This window comes from Perissodus microlepis, chromosome 1 (genome assembly GCF_051167445.1).
Source record: "Perissodus microlepis isolate ML-2025 ecotype Zambia chromosome 1, ASM5116744v1, whole genome shotgun sequence".
Lineage (NCBI taxonomy): Eukaryota > Metazoa > Chordata > Actinopteri > Cichliformes > Cichlidae > Perissodus > Perissodus microlepis.
This window is the reverse complement of record NC_140461.1, coordinates 3,315,491-3,331,754: the sequence shown is the minus strand read 5'-3', so window position 1 is coordinate 3,331,754 and position 16,264 is coordinate 3,315,491. Positions and strand designations below refer to the sequence as shown.

Sequence of the window (16,264 nt, the reverse complement as noted above, 5' to 3'; positions counted from 1 at the left end):
TTCTCCGTCTTCCTCTGCACTACTTCCCTGGGCTGTTTCTTCAGTCATTTCTGGTGACCTTTTATTGCAAATAAAGGGAATGATTTACATTAACTTATTTCTAATAAAACACCTTTGATAAGACCAATCTAGGCTCTACCCCTGCTTCTTACCCCATAGCCGCTGGCACAGGCTCCAGCATGCCCACAACCCTGAACTGGATTAGTAGCTAAGAGAAAGGATGGAAACACAGCAGTAAGTTTGAAATTACATGTTATTTCAAATTTATTTAACAATTTTGGTCACTTGTGACTCCAAATAAAAAAGACAGCAATCACAAAAATGCTCAAATCAAAGCTTAAAACAGTGAGAAAAAGGTTCACAGAACAGAGTGATGTCATGATGTGTGCCCATCTTTTATATACATGTTTCTATACTCTGAGTGCTTTACTAGCAGGATACAAGCTTAAATCTTCATTTGCATTTAATTTCTTCTTTTTATGTGGATGGATTACTCGTTTACATATACAAAACCAAAATTTGTAGCTTAATGCTTTATCGTAGTCATGTGTGTTGATAAGGCTACAGAAGATTTTTATGAATTAATTGATTGATTTTAGGCTTCTTAATCAACTAATTACTGTGGCTCTGATCTGAAAACCCAGTTGCTGTCATGACTCTTCAGGAATGAACAAGCAGGCACAGCTGAAAGTGCAGCAAATGAAGAAGAATTAAATCTCCGGACCAGCATCTGGATATAAACGTGTAACAAATGCACCAGCTTTCATTCTTTATTGTTAAATCAGCTGACAGGTGAAGCATCCTCAGCATGTCCAGCTGCACACAGACTTCAGGAGGAGTCTGAAAAAATGAAACATTTAAAGGAGCGGTTCAACATTTACTGAAAAACTTGATTGGTGACATTTTCTCTGATCCCACCCCCACGCTGCACACTACCTACGCAGCAACAGCCTGTTAGCTTCCAGTTAAGAAAACTAAAGATCACCAATTCAGATGTTCGATATCTGGAATGAACTAAATGCTGAAGTGCTCCTTTAATAGGATTCAACCTGGTGTCGCAGTTTGCAGTGTAGCAGCGGGTGTAAGCTACACCCGGCAGACGTTTAAAGCATTTGTGATTGGCTGAAAAATGACGAGTGTCAGAAAATCCAAATTACAGATTTAACATAAGATAAATAAGATAAGATGTAATTGCTGAAGCTTTGAGCTTCATTTTCTAGCTTAGTGGTACTTATCGGATTAGTTACTGATGACTTCATTGACTCATTATTGGCCTTTTTGGGGTTCAAATTTAAACTCTTAAGCACCTGGTGTCTCTGTGGCCCAGCGTTACCATGGAGACCAGGTTAAGTAGCAGAGGACCGATTGACAGGAAACAGTAAAAAACAATAGGGAGGTGTCCATAAAGTCTCCACAGGAACAGACACACAAACATCCACAAACACTTCATTTACCGAGACCTAAACAGGAAGTCAGCTTTGGCTTTCAAAATTAAAGTAAATCAATAAATAGAGCAATATAAACCCTTCAGAATAAAAGTAAAATAGTTGTGCCAGTAAGTGATTGTAAAAAGATAAAGAGTAGCAGTCTGATTTATTACTGCTCCATCCAAGAGGGAGCGCCTGAGCCCAGCGATGCCCGGGACGCTGGTCTGGACCCGGGTCTGGGCCTCAGTCCAGTCTTCCTCCTGCCCAGGCTGAGGACTTCCTCTAGGGGCTCAGTGGCCTCTCCGCTGGCCCGGCTAACGAACACTGAGGGAGGGTGCGTGGTGGCCATCTCGAACCTCAGCTCCGCCGCGTTCTTAGCGCGGGAGGAGGCGCCCTTCCTTTTAGTCCTGGGCTGTGGTGAGGGCAGAGGGAATGCCGGGACAGGCCTGTGTGAAGACGCGTCTGCTGTAGCAGCAGAGGCCGAAGAGCCCAGTTTGGCCAACGCCACCGGGATCTCCTCCAGAGACTCAGCAGAATCTGAGTGGTACTCGGCGGGAGGGGCGGCTGCCTGGACGGGGCCTGAAGTGGGGGCCAGGGGGGGCAGCGTGGCCCTCAGGGGGAATGCTGGGAAAGGAAGCCGCTGACCCAAGGACACAGTGGACACATTGCTGGGCTCTGCTAGAGAGAAAGAGACAGAGTCAGAAACAATTTACTTTCTTAGGAAAGAAAGAGGAAATTATTAATGTCATCATTTTTTTTAGAACATTTAAGGACATATTTCAGGCTTTCTGCCAGACATCGATCAGGTCCTGCACTGACAAACTTGAAATGTGTTCATCTGAGGATCCACTTTCCACTGGTTTGCCCTTCAAACTGACAGACTCCGGAGCTCTTCTGCACATAGACTCTAGCAACTGTTTCATATTTGTAAAGGCTTTATTCTGTGCAGGAGCAGCTCTGTGATCCAGGAACAGAAAAATACACATTCCCACGCTACCTGATATCCCACAGCTCAGAGTCATTGCATGTCCTGACTGAATGCCACTTGAGACTCTGATTCTAACCTGAAGGAAAACACCTGAATGTTTTCCTGATTGGAGAATTGGGGACCCTCGAGGTTAAGGCTGTGTGAATGGAAGAAGATCTCGGCTATTAACGAATTGCCACCAATAGCTTGCCAATCGAGCTATATTTTTAGCATATGTGCCCATTCATCCCACCCAACCATTCTCTTTAATACATTAAATTAAAATGATCACCCTATTACGAGTCATTAGGAGTCTTGCTGCTCTTGGAATGAATGCATGTTTGGGAAGCAGCTACAATGATTCATCATCCAAAATAAGGAGAGAAAACAAACATAGGGTATTTCTGTCTGTTATTCTGATTTATTACAGCGAGCAACATTTTAGCTGTCCAGCAGATAGCATCTGTTTATGGCCATCTATTCATCTGGGAAATGAACTTCCGAGTGTGTATCCGAGTTTGTCTTTCTCTATCACCAGCAGCTGTTGTGTTTGTTGTGCTTCCACACTGAGAGAGGGTGGAGAGCTACCTCAGTAGCAAATGCAAGAAGTGAAATAACCAAAACAGCAGCACCACAAATCTACACCACGTGTTTGGACTTGCTCCAACATCACTACAGGTCTGAACAAGATGCTTGTGAACATCTATGAGAAGAGTAAAACCTTTGTTGGTGTGACTCTAAAATTAATAAATGACAGCTGGGATCCTGAGAACAGGTACACGTTTTGTTAAAGGAGTTCAAAGTTTAGACGGGAGCTACCTGAAGACTGTCTGCACTCAGTGACCCGAGGCAGGTCACACGTGCAGCTGAAACATCAGTGTGCACAGCTGCACATGTGGAAGTAAGGGAGAAAAAAAACAGGTGGAAGGGTTCAGGTTTAGGTCAATCAGTGCTCCCACCTCAAATCTAAAAGTTTGTTTTGCTTTTTTAAGTTGTCGAGCTGCTCTTCCACCCTGACTTAAGGTGACAGGATCTGCTGTGTGAACACGGGACGGGCAGACGGACAGAAGCTTTGAGCGTTCCTGTTTTTGAACAGTTTCAGAGGAAAATCAAATTAAATTAAGCAGCTTGGATATGACCAAACTCAAAATGTTGCAAACTCTGTCTTTTGATTAGTTTAGCTCTTTCATCCCAACAGCTTTTCAGTAACTTTCTTTTCTATTCTTTTTTTTAAGCCTTCACTTGTTTTCACTTTGTTTCTGTGTTTAATCAGCTGGTGCCAATAAGTTTGACCTCTCCAAACAAATTCTGTGAATGGATTTGTTCTTTAATGTCAGATTTTGGATCTGTAATTGTAAACAATTTTCTCTTATTTTAGTTTCCAAAAACAACATTAGGAAAACATTTATTTTTGCTGATTAATCGTGTGCTATGCTAACTGACTGAAACTGCCCTCCGCTGTAAGGTCAAATGAAGCACCTTTATTTGCCCAAGGCTTTGTTTCATGACATTTGTGTCAGCCCCGTTTTCTAACATCGCAGCTTCTGCTGTCAGACTTTCACTTCTGTGTGTGAACGCACCACAGGACCGCAAGGTTAACACCAGTAAATTTCAAAGAGGAGGTCATTTAAGTGGAAAGCAGAGCAGACACTTGCTACAGAGCAGCGGGACTTTGACAGCCTTTAGGTTCAGGTTAGAGAACACGGTGTGTTCAAAGGTGTCTTCATATGTACAGACAGGTGAGGCCATACCGGGAGGCGGGGCTGTGGCTGGGCAGCGCTCTCTGGTCACCTCTGCTGGGACTTTACGTACCTTCTTCTTCTTTTTCTTCTGCAGAAGAATAAAAATACAAAGCAGGTTTTTAAGTGCGGTCTCCCTCACTGCTGTTTTCTCATATTCGCTTCAAATATACACAAATTTATCCAAAGTTTCTCCTGATCCGTCAGACCTCCACAGTCTGTGCAACATCACACTGAACCTGTTATCGGGTGTGTGGTTTGTGGGCTTTTACCTGTGTGTGTCGATGTGTGTGTGCCGCTATGGCTTTCATCTCTGAAGAGACAGTGGGCGGAGCTTCTTCCTCCATGACAGGACTGGACACAGTCCTCACTCTACCATTAGCCAGGAACCTGGTACACACAAACACACACACAATGCATGATTATCTGATTGCGTACTACAGACTGTACTAGTGCATCTAAAAAAAAGTACCTGGATACTGTGCAAATCGTAGGAAATATTCTAATAATTTGAGACACTGGATTTGATGAGCTATAAGCCATAATCATCAACAGCAAAAGGGCTTAAATATTTCACTTTACCTTTAATGACTATAGAATAGAAACACATACACAAAGTTCTGTGAACACTAGAGATCACCCCTTAATACAGAGACCTCCTTCTCCACCAGCACAGTGCTGGTGCCCGATCTAGAGCCAGTTCCTCAGATTTCCACCAAGTAAATAAATAAATAAATAAAGGCCTGGTGCTGATGTTAAAAAGCTGACACCAGCTTGGTACAACAAAGCTGTGGAGCACAAAGTTGGAACCAATAACACGGAGCTAGATCTGCATTGGCACCATGTTGGTGTAAAAGAGGTAATAATGTCAATAAAAAGTAGCACACTCGTCTCCTTCGCTGGGAGAAACCTCAGGTAAAGAAGACACATGCTCAGAAAAAAGAAAAAGGTTATTGCAGCTGTGGTGGAGAGGCATGTGGCTCAGGGTCAGCACTCCAGCGTCTCACTGTCGACCAATGAACCCTGTCAGTGCAGGTAAATAATCTACCTGACGGTCGCTCACAGATCATACTAACGCTGTGCTTCTGTAATGACCCGACACACTGGGACTAGAACAATTTAACTGGACAACGACAGATTCTACGTGTGATTAAGTATCTAAACTAGTTTCCCTGTTTGTCAGTGTTTTATTTTGTGCCCTCCACGTTGTTCTCTGACTGTTCCTGCTCCAATATAAAAAAGGTTTCCTACGTCTCAGATACACAGGATTCAGAGCAAGTGTTAAAGTGAGTGGGATTATTTATCAAGCCTTTCTGTCACACACACACACACACACACACACTAAAAAGCCTCCTCCCTTTAGCTCACACACACACACAATCCACACTTTGTTTGCTTCCTGAAAGTTGAAGCCAAAGAATTTCATGTTGCACTTTGTTTTCTGCAAAGAAAACCGTGTCCATGGCGACGAGGTCCAGCCTCCTCGTGTGGTGAAATAACTGTTGCCAGCTGTTTACTGAGACGTGTCGGGACCCGGTCAGTTCATCTCAGCCAATCACACGCGCCGGCTTTAAGTAGGACCCGGCCATGTGAACCAGAACAGGAGGAGCTGAGAGACTTACTCTGCCTCTCCTCGCACGGCCACAGCAGTAGGTTCCTGCACGTCCAGCTGAGGGTTGGTGTAACCCAGAGTCCCTGAGTAGTTCACATCCTGATGAGGGGACAGCAGAGGACAAAGACTCAGAGCCTGAACCCCACCCAAACCAGACTCTTTCTCCCTTTATTAACAGAGCTTATTCGCCTGCCAGTCAGTCACCTTGAGGACTGAAGGAGCTGCCATCTCTTTCACAGATCCCGGTTTCCTCAAGTCTCTGTTGTCCACACGGTGGCGCTGCCTCACTATGTACTCGTACGTACTGAGCCTGTTCCACACTGAAACACACATAAGTAAACATACATTTCCCCAGACCCTTGAACCCCGACATGGCCTTTAAAGGTCTGTCTTTGTGAAGAGAAAGAGGAAGTGGACTAAATGTCCTCAGAGGACCAGTTAAAAACACACACATAACACAAAACACACACCCACAGGATTTGTTCTGAAACACTGACGGGGTCTTGCAGCATTACCATGAGGTCAGAAACAAAGATTTAATAACCTCTGTGAGAGCGTAGACAGCACGAGGAAGGAAAAACTCTTTATAGCTCCTTCATGCTGCTAAATAAACAAATAAATATCCAAACATATGATATACTGGCAGCATCACCTGAATGTGAGGGAAGTTATTAAAGAGAATATTTTTTTAACTGAATTTTCTCTCTTGGTTTTATCGAGCTGCAGACGAGTGATGTGTCTGACTCAGACTGCTGAAGCCTCATATTGCATTTAAATAAATGAACTCTGCAATAAATCTTTACAAAGAAGGCAGACTGTGGATTTTATGCTCAATTTCCACTGAGCAGCACATCAGGTCCAATCTGAAGAAAAGGAATTATTAAAGCAATAAAAATGCTGATGGCCCCCCAGTGCTACCCCTCAAAACCTTTATAAAATGCTCACGTAAATATCTGATTGTTTACAAAATAAAAATAGTAGTAAAACTAGTAAAACTGATGCAAACTCACAGTTTTGTGGATTGTTATCTCTTTATAAAACCTAAAGACAACAAATGGATTCTGAAACAGGAAAACCTACTAGTTACTTTGAAAGAAAATGCTGTTTTGAAGGGACCTTTTTTTGCCCCACTGTCATAAATACAGAAGCCATTCTACAGACTAACGTAACATGTTGCCTGTGAACTGCACTGCCTGCATTTCATAAGCACGCTGTACCTGCAGCAGATCACCACAGAAACTTAAATCTGTGATGTACTAAAATCGGTATGTTATAGAATATGTCTGAGGCTGAGCTTCACTGGGATCATTTTTACATACGTTTTGAATTTTGAAAATATTTATTATGAACATCAGACATTACAACATTAACTGCTGGGCAGAAAATAAAGAAAAGCTTCCTCTTGTCAAAGATTTGACACGTGGACAGACAGGCAGGTGTGTTATTTCTTACTCAGGTAGATGTGGAAACAAAGCAAGTGGCAGAGCAACACGCAGGACAGAAGACCCAGAGCGATCGTGATGGCAGCCAGGACGGGAATCACCGGTGCAGCTGACCGGAGAGGCGCGACGGGCAGGAAGACGAACCACACACCCGTCTCATTCCTCACTGCGGGACACAAGAAGAGCCAACTGTGAAAACAGCATTTCTTCATTTAATGGCTGAATAACCAAACCCCAATATATCAGGAAAATCAATGCACATCAGGTATAACTTTGAGTTTTTTTAGCTTTAAAAGTTGTTGTCGTTGTATCTGTGAGCTGGCTGGGGGCGTCAGAATGATCCTTCTAATATTCCTCCTTTTTTAGTTTAACAAAATTTCAGGTTCACGATGAAACATAATAAAAAGTCATTTATAGAGAGACAACAGTGACCTTTTGAACAGCAAAAATCACCCTAAACTCACTGAAACAACTATAAGCTGTCGCCAAAATAAATAATCTTCCTCACATGAAAACACGAGACTGAAGGACAAAGACATCAGTCATCTCACTCTCCTGATCTTCCTCCCTCTGCTGCGGATGTGGACTCTCCGCCTGCAGATAACACTGAGAGGAGGGGGCATGCTTTCTCATCCTGCAGCTAAGACTGCACACAGTTCAGTTCAGTTTGCAGGTTACTCCACTCACTGTGAAGCTGCTAAATTCCAAGTATCACACTGTAGTGCATTTTATCACACGAGTCTTTTATCACTCACCTGTACTTCTTGACAAAGGAATGGGCATGGTCAGCAACAACACTCGGGTAGGCTGTGGGGTTTAACTGATCCTGAGCTGGTACTAAGGGGCCCAAAGTGTGCCAAGATAATATCCCCCCACACCATAATACCACCAACTTCCCGAAACGTTGATATGAGGCAGGATGAAGCCGTGCTTTTCACTCCAAATTCTGACGCTACCATCTGAGACTCATCAGACCAGGCAAAAGTTTTCCAATCTTCTCTGGTCTAATTCTGTTCAGCCTGCAGGAGCCTCAGTTTCCTGTTCTTTCTTGAACAGTGGCACCCAGTGTGGCATTCTGCTGCTGTAGCCCATCTACTTGAAAGTTTGACATGTTGTGCATTCAGACATGTTCTTTTGCATACCTTGGTTGTTACAAGTGATTTTGTGCGTTACTGTGACCCTCCTATCCGCTTAAAGCAGCCTGGCCATTCTCCTCTCACCTCTGGTATTTTACTTTCTCTTCTCTTTTCTCTTTCTCAACCCATCTCTGTAAACCCACAGATGGTTTGTGTAGGAAACAAACTACTCAGACCAGCCCACCTGACACAAACAACCATGCTGCATTCAGTCACTTTAATCACCCTTCTTTCCCATTGTGATCCTCAGCTTCCACTTCTTGATTTCTGAACACCCTAACTGAGATTTCTTTTAAAATTTTTAATAAACACTATAGACTCACAGCTTTTTTACAAGGTCAGAGGTCAAATCTTACCCAGAAAGTGTTTGTCGGTGCGGAGTTTAGTGGGGTCCAGAAAGAACTCGATGAAGACGTAGGAGGCAACAACAAGAATGAGACAAACTCCCAAAAGAGCTGAGATCACACTGTGGAGGAACAACCTGCAGGACACACAGCACTGCTCAGCACACACGCCTAATGGGCATGAATGTACAAAATATATATTTCAAAAATATTGATTAAAATATTTAAAATACATAACATTTGCTATCTTTGCACCCCATGTCTATGTTGCTCCAGTATTTTAGAAGAGACTTTTGGAAATGCTTCTAACTCGGTTTTCAGTTAATGACACTTTTATCATTACAGGCACAGAATTATAAAAACAATGACAGACACCGACTCCTCACTGAGTCACATCAAACACGACGCATCCTCCTCTGATTCATCACTCCCATCATATGGCAGCTGCCTCGTTCTGTTAGTTTGTCTGTGTTGCTGTTGTGACTTTCCTGTTTTAAAGACTTTTAATGTTGGAAAGACTCAGATGTGCACGTACAGGTGCAACAGAATCTCCTTTTGTGAAAGGAGATTCAGTGCTTTGCACAGAGCTGTATAACAGCCTCACTTCCCTGTCAGAGACAGCTGTCTTACTGGGAGTGAACCAGTGTCAGGTGACAGCATCCTTCATTGTTTGACTCCACAGAAAAATAAACCAGTACTCACTTATAGTTCCTGCTGCCCACACAGTTGTTGAGCCACCGGCAGTGATGGTCGAAGTTCGCCACACACTTGTTACAGGCGCTACAATGTTTCGACTTCGGTCCCCTGAAACAACCACATACATATATCTGTGTTTACAACTAAGTGCAGCCTAGTACTAGCACTACTATACAGAACGTACAGCACGCATTGTGATACAAATCTAACTAAAACACATTCACGTTTGATGACTTGACTGGTACTGTTTTACCAAAGCAGTCAAGTTTGTTTTAATGTGTGTGGATGTTTAATGTGTGAATGAGAACTTTTTACTTCCAACACAATTCAGGTTATTAATACACAAAATGGTACATAACTGTTATTTAAACAGCCAATCCCAGAGTTCACATCCTGGCATTGTAAATAGGCCGTATATGTAAATAAAACTGAGGAATACTGAGGTCAGTGCACATGAGATAAAAGTCTCTTTTTTTCTACTTGTGTGACAGCAGAGAAGCCCCGCCCACCAGCTGCACAAACTTCTGAGGGCCAACCAATCAGAAGAAAAATAGAAAACTGAAAAGAGCTCGAAAAAAAAGCTCAAAAAGCTAGTTTCAGACAGGGGATGAACTGCAAAGATAAATAACATAATTTTAACTGGGAGTCATGCAAAGCTACTCATGGAGCAGCACAACAAGCATAATAAACCACCTTTAAAATTAGTTTTCAGATTCTGAGTCAGTTTTTTAGCTCCTTCTCTGCAGCAGATCCAGAGGTATTCATATCCGGTCCCAATGGGAGCGCTGCGCAAAACAATGTCAGATCAGATCCAGGTCTGAGAGGGGGTTTACGGTCTGTAAGAGCCCCTGTGACCCAGTTCTCTGAGGCCTCCTGAGACCAGCCCACTGACCCGTATATTTTTTTCCTCAGAGGTTGTCACTGCAGTTCAGCTCAGCTCATCACCTCCTGGCTTCAATGAGCAGCTCTATTATTTACTCAGGAACTGAGCTGCATTCAGCTGCTGAGGACTATGCAACACTGCAATTAATGAAGCCAGTAAAATATTTAAATGGAGACTTAAAATCAGCAGAATTCAGTGGTGAAGAGCTCCTGTCTGCAGTGCAGATGTACAGACAACTGGAAGCAAGTCCCAAACTGTTGTTTCTCTGAAGGTCAGTTCTGATTCATATCAAAGATGACAATCAGCTCACGCTAAACCGAAACATGTGCACCTCATTTGTGTGAGCATACTGTGAAACAGCTAATTCCTCTCGGCATTTCTTACATCTAAACGCGCAGAGTCTGGAGGGTCACCAGACTGCCTGAACTGTTTCTTTAGATCAACAGTCAAAAATCAAATGTTTTTACAGTCAAATTCTAAGTAACAGAAATATTGTTTGATTTAAGTGTGCACAATACGGCCGGGTATCGTCACCGATTTCTAGAATCGATTCGATCCACAATTTCGATTCAATTCGATTCAAATCAGGGAAATTTTGCCTCAGACAGTCAGAAATATTATAATTCGGATTATTTATCAGTACTGACACTTGTGAGACTTCATCAGAGGTGTGAGCATCACAGCAGATGTCTTTGTGTCAAAGTAACTGAGGATAAAACAAAAAACATGAAGGAGATTTTCCTGGCCTGGCTTTTTATAGCAGATAACTTTAAAAATATTCTGCAGTAGAACAAAAATGGAACAAAACCATGAATCAACATATGAACATTACCCGATGCTGCTGAAGTGAAGCAGAGCAAAGTTACAGAGGTTTAATTAGAGACACAGCTAAGCGTTTTGCAATTTGGCATCATTTTGAAAAGTTTACATTTCTTCAGAATTGAACAGCAGAAATGAGTTTTTCTTTCAGAGGTCTTTTTAAAAAAAAAAAAACAGCGGCCGACAGCGCTGTGCACAACGGTAAACTGGTGGGTAATAAGCAAGCGAATAATGCAGAAAATGGTGATTTTTAGATGGGAAACTATTCTTAAAGTACACTGAGAGAGAGAGAAAGAGCTGTGCAGGAAGTGTGAATTTATTGTGGTGGAAGCAAAACAGCAAAAGTAAGACAGAATTCATGACGATGCTTATCTGAAGCGAAATGTGAAGCTTAGTTTGGATCTTCTTTTGCTGCTGGTTCAGTCAGTTTTGGTTGGAGACAGATGAAACCTGCAGCATCAGAATCTAGTGCAAAAAAAAAAAAGTAAACACGACGCGCGGACCTGACGCATCAGAATGTGTGAGGTGACAGTTTTCAGCCCCGACGTTGTGTCCGACCGCGTACGTGCCGTCTGGTGAGAAAGCCCACAGCTCACTGATTCTGATGCATCGGGTCCACTCTTTGTGTTTACGTCTTTTTGCGGAATCTGTTTACCTGCTCTCATTTACTGTTTTAGCTGTTTGTGGTTGCTGAAATAGTTTTGTGAGGTTTAACCTACATTTATATTTAAAAATAGATTCAGGATTTTAATGAATCGATATCACTTTATTCAAGCTAAAATCGATTTTCATCGGAAAATCAATCATTGAAACCCACCCCTAGTGCACTACATAAAATGTCCTGAACATCACACTGACTTTATGCAAGCAGCCTGGCAGGTTAAAGACCATATGAGCTCTGATCTAACTGAGATGGACACTTGCAATATGTTAGGTAACATCTCAAAAGGTTCATGACTGCAGAGCATGCTTTAAAAAGGTTACAAGGAGCGGTGGACTGGAGGGAAGGAACCATCATGGGTTTAAAATTAAATTTAACATGACACATTTTCAGTTCTTTCAGCTGAAGCTTTATGACCTCGACTTCAGATCAGTAACACTTTGTGGCATTAATAAATAAATGCAAAGTATGTGGCTGTAAATTAAATAAATCCACGACACCTTCACTTTAGTTATGGAACAAATCTTTTCTGTGCATGCAGAGAGACCCCTGATAAACAAACATACTTAAAAAATACTTAAAAACACCGGAGTCTGACAGTGCAAATCCAGACCATGTGACAAGCAGCTCAGAAGATGAAACAAGCTTCAGTTCATGTTCATGTTGCTAACAACAACACCAAAGCTGCTAACAGCTGACAAGCAGTTTGTGTCTGCATGTGTGTGTTTGTGCAACCTGCAGAGACTGTCCTCCTGTGAGAGATACCCAGCAGGGACATGCCAATAAAAACTCCAACAGCAGCTCAAGTAAACATACCTCCATGACCTATTTGCAATGTTAGCTTGATAGGAAGCAAAAGGACAATTTGGGCTACAAAATCTCAGCTATTAACAGCCAATGGGGAAACTTGATCAGAAAGAGTTTCAGCCAGTGTTAGCACCATCTGCTGGCAGCAATCCACAGTGTGGTAGTTTTGATGAACCAGACCATTCACGGTTAATGAGAAAAAATATAAAACAGATGGGGTTCCTTTTGTTTGTTTTGTTTTTTTGCAGACCTTAGACAAAACCTGATTTCATCTAAAGGTATCAGCCAACACCAAGGCATCAACTGAAATAGCTGCCTGGGCCATATTGCTGCACACGAAGGGGTATAAAGGCCTGTTAGGCTAAAATGCAACAACTATGCCTGCATCTCTTGGAAGAGTTACAACACAAATGAGTATCCGTCTGCAGCTGTCTGGGTCCAATAGGGCTGTGCCATACTGAATCACCCCTAATAACATCAGTTTCAATTTTGAAGTTAGATAAAAGTGTCATATCATGATATCATAGCAAGACCATGTGTTTATTTTTCCTAGTGCACAACGAGATGAGCCCAGGGATCTCTGAGAGCGAGAGCCACGTGTCAGCATCCACTTACAATTCAGTGCTTACCTCAACCTCCAACAAAGCACAGTACTACTAGTAGTAGAAAAATAAGCAAGAAAACTGCTCCTGCTGCAGATGGACAACTGTGGCAAATATGTTTCACCACAGATATACCTTCAAATTGAACCAGCCAACAGCTGGTGACGTGTGACCCAAAAGTACACAAATGGCTCAGCGACCATCTCTTTTAAAACTACTGCACTATAATGCTGCTGCTGCACCTTGTAGCAACAGATTCACCCATTGCATTGGGTGGTCACAGCAACTCACTGAAAAATATTTTTCATTTTGCCAGCATAAAAAATGCAACTGCCTGCAAGCGATTACAGATCATTTAATTTTTTTTTGTCTGTATCCTCATAAATATAATTTATATCATGAATATAATTTTCGCAAATTCCCTTAAAAAATCATGATAGAATTTGGAAGCTATATCCTTACCAAACCCTAGTGTCCACTTCAGAAACAATATAATCACTATAATTAATACATTAGAATCATACAAACAACACATTTTATATAAAAAGTGAAAATCACTTGTTTTACATTTCAATAAACAAGAAGAAAATAATGTGTATTGCTCTAAAAGGTAAATTGCTCAACAGCAAGTGTAATTACAAAATTTAAAGATGATCTGTACACATCCCTATTTTTAAAAAAATATTCCACAGCACGCTGAGACTCACCCTGAGATTAGTACATCGAACTAACCCGACAACATCCCATCTGAAGAGGCTGTGAGCTTTAAAATTTATCACCGCTGCTGCTGACTCATCAACAAAACTCAACAATGACCATAAAACCGCTAAATGTTAAAATACAAGCTTAGAGAGCACTTGAGAGTTTTTATCATTGGGATGAAGGTATCCGGCAGTTTCGGGAACGATAACATGATGCAGCATACATGCGTTGAAAAGCCTCTGTTTGTTACTCACACTTCGACCTGGCACAGGTAGCAGTGGCAGTTCTCGATGACGTGCGCGTGTTTGGAGCGGTCGAACACGGGGACCGGGCCTCGGACGCTCTTCGCTCTGACATTGTAGTCGGCTGGATCGATGGACACGGCCATGACGTGGACAAACAGGTGACACACAAACATGATGCCCGTACACTGACACAGAGATCAGGAATCAAACACAGACATGCCGGAGCAACACTGTAACACCTCACCTAAAGAAAAGACCTGAAATCACTGTCTGTCCCCTCAGTAACAATAACTCAATGCTATCAGACAATGTGGAAATTACATTTTGAATAGTGGTCCTTTTTCATATTTTCATAGGCATCAGACACTACCAAAAACAGCTCCCTAACACTGCCAGACTTTACACTGGCTGTGCTAAATAAACCAGCAGACAGAATGAATAAATTATAGATTGTCGACTGTACAACCAAAGTATCTGGGACACAAATTTGAGAACTCACCTGAATTACGATCCAGTTAAAATAATAAAAACTGGAATTTTTAGAAGACAAAAAACACGAAATATTTAGAAAAAAGCTGTAATAATTTGAGGAAAAGCGTCATCAGCTTTTGAAAGACAATTTGCTCTATTCTTTGACTAAACTAACACTATATTTTAAGGAAAGACGTCTTACTATATTTTGAGGAAAACCTCACATTTTTTTCCATAGAAAAAAATGCTACTGGTGTAGAAAGTTCACATGTGTTTATCTGTACACCTCGCTACCAGTGGTGCGGTGGTGGTCTGTCCACGCAGTGGAAGGATACGATGTAGCCCGCAGGGATCCAGTGTGCAGGCAGCAGGGGGACGAATATGCCGAACCCGGTGACGGCAAAGTAGATGTAGAGCAGCCAGGCGAGCAGCTGAAAGGGGTGCGGAGGCCAGCTCCAACCGTTGGTCCGAGAGCAGAGCAGCACGTCAGCTCGCCGTGGGCCGTCCTCACCGACCGGCGCCGTCCGGTTCGGGTTCCTACAGCACACGTCCATCCCGAACGCGCATCCAGCATCAAAGAGCTGCCGTTTGTTGTCAGGCACAGAGCGTGGTCTCCATCACATGAGCGAGAGAGTAACCGCAGGCTGAAGCTGCATAAAGAGCCGCTTCATGATCAATGAGTTTGAGCTGCAAAGGAAACAGAGAGAGAGAACAGAGGCTCTGATTCAAACAACAACACACAGACCAACAACAGCTCTGCAGCATCACAACAGTGTGTCCCACTGTACAACACACAGCTGCAAACAGCAGTGATCTGAGACCATCAGCCCAATTAGCAACAATCAGTTTTCCACAAACCCTCAGCTTCCACCTTTCTGTAATCTGAACATCTGGGGTGAGGTGGAGTCTCTGAAGTCTTAATAAAACAATTATACCCTTTCCCTAAATTATTCATATCATCAAATAAGTTACATTTGTTATTTGAGTTATGAGTTATTTTTTTTATCCAGGGTCCATTTTCTGATTATTGTCATGATCAGTTCATCTGCTGGTTAATTTCTTTATCAGTTTGTCTTTGACAAAAGTCTGCATACAGCTTGGATTTGTCCAAGCAGGCTGAGATAGTAAACAGATTATTAAACAGCAGAGGTCTTTAATTGAATATCAGAAAAGATGCAGTTCATTTTCATAATCCAATCGCCTCAGCTCTAAATTTTCCAGCTCCTGTTTTTCCTGTCTCTGTTCAACTAATCCATCATCTGAGTAATGATGGTTTCACAAACTGTTATTTTACTGGCTTATACCTGAATTTATCAAAGTGTAATTAGGGGGAAGTTGTTTATGTGTTTGATTCTACATGCATGATTTTTTTTTTCAAATGTTCCTGCTGAGCAGCTGGAACCAGACAACACTGCCTTCTATATGCTGCAGCTGAGGAGCAGTTCATTCATTAAGTAACCGAGTGAATGATGCAAAAAAAAAAAAATGAATGAAGTATTAATGAGTCCTCACAACAGCATCACATAATTTATCGACAATTTTTTTTTTGGCTTCACCTCACCACCGGACCTCCTGCTGTACGAGAGGGCAGCCCACCTGGTTAACCGGTACTCGAGCCTCATCTCATCCCGGAGCCCGGGCCTGAGCAGCGGCGTGAAGCTTTGCCGTCCCCCTTGTCCCAGGGGAAGGGGGCTGCTCTTGGGGGAAACCA

General features: G+C 42.4%; 1 protein-coding gene across 2 annotated transcripts; it reads right to left on the bottom strand.

The window, feature by feature from the left end:
- Positions 1 to 235: 235 nt before the first annotated feature.
- Positions 236 to 16,264, bottom strand: zdhhc1 (zDHHC palmitoyltransferase 1). Of its 2 annotated transcripts, none has more exons than XM_084926922.1 (11): positions 16,150 to 16,264; positions 14,889 to 15,240; positions 14,092 to 14,267; positions 9,370 to 9,471; positions 8,680 to 8,804; positions 7,198 to 7,353; positions 5,950 to 6,065; positions 5,756 to 5,844; positions 4,406 to 4,523; positions 4,146 to 4,224; positions 236 to 2,105 (listed from the first exon to the last, which is right to left on the bottom strand). In XM_084926922.1, the coding sequence occupies exons 2-11, from the start codon at positions 15,105 to 15,107 to the stop codon at positions 1,597 to 1,599; spliced, it is 1,689 nt and encodes a 562-aa protein (XP_084783048.1). In that variant the 5' UTR covers positions 15,108 to 15,240; positions 16,150 to 16,264; the 3' UTR covers positions 236 to 1,596. The 2 variants fall into 2 exon arrangements, with proteins under 2 accessions (XP_084783048.1, XP_084783057.1); XM_084926931.1 differs by having other exon boundaries at positions 236 to 2,102.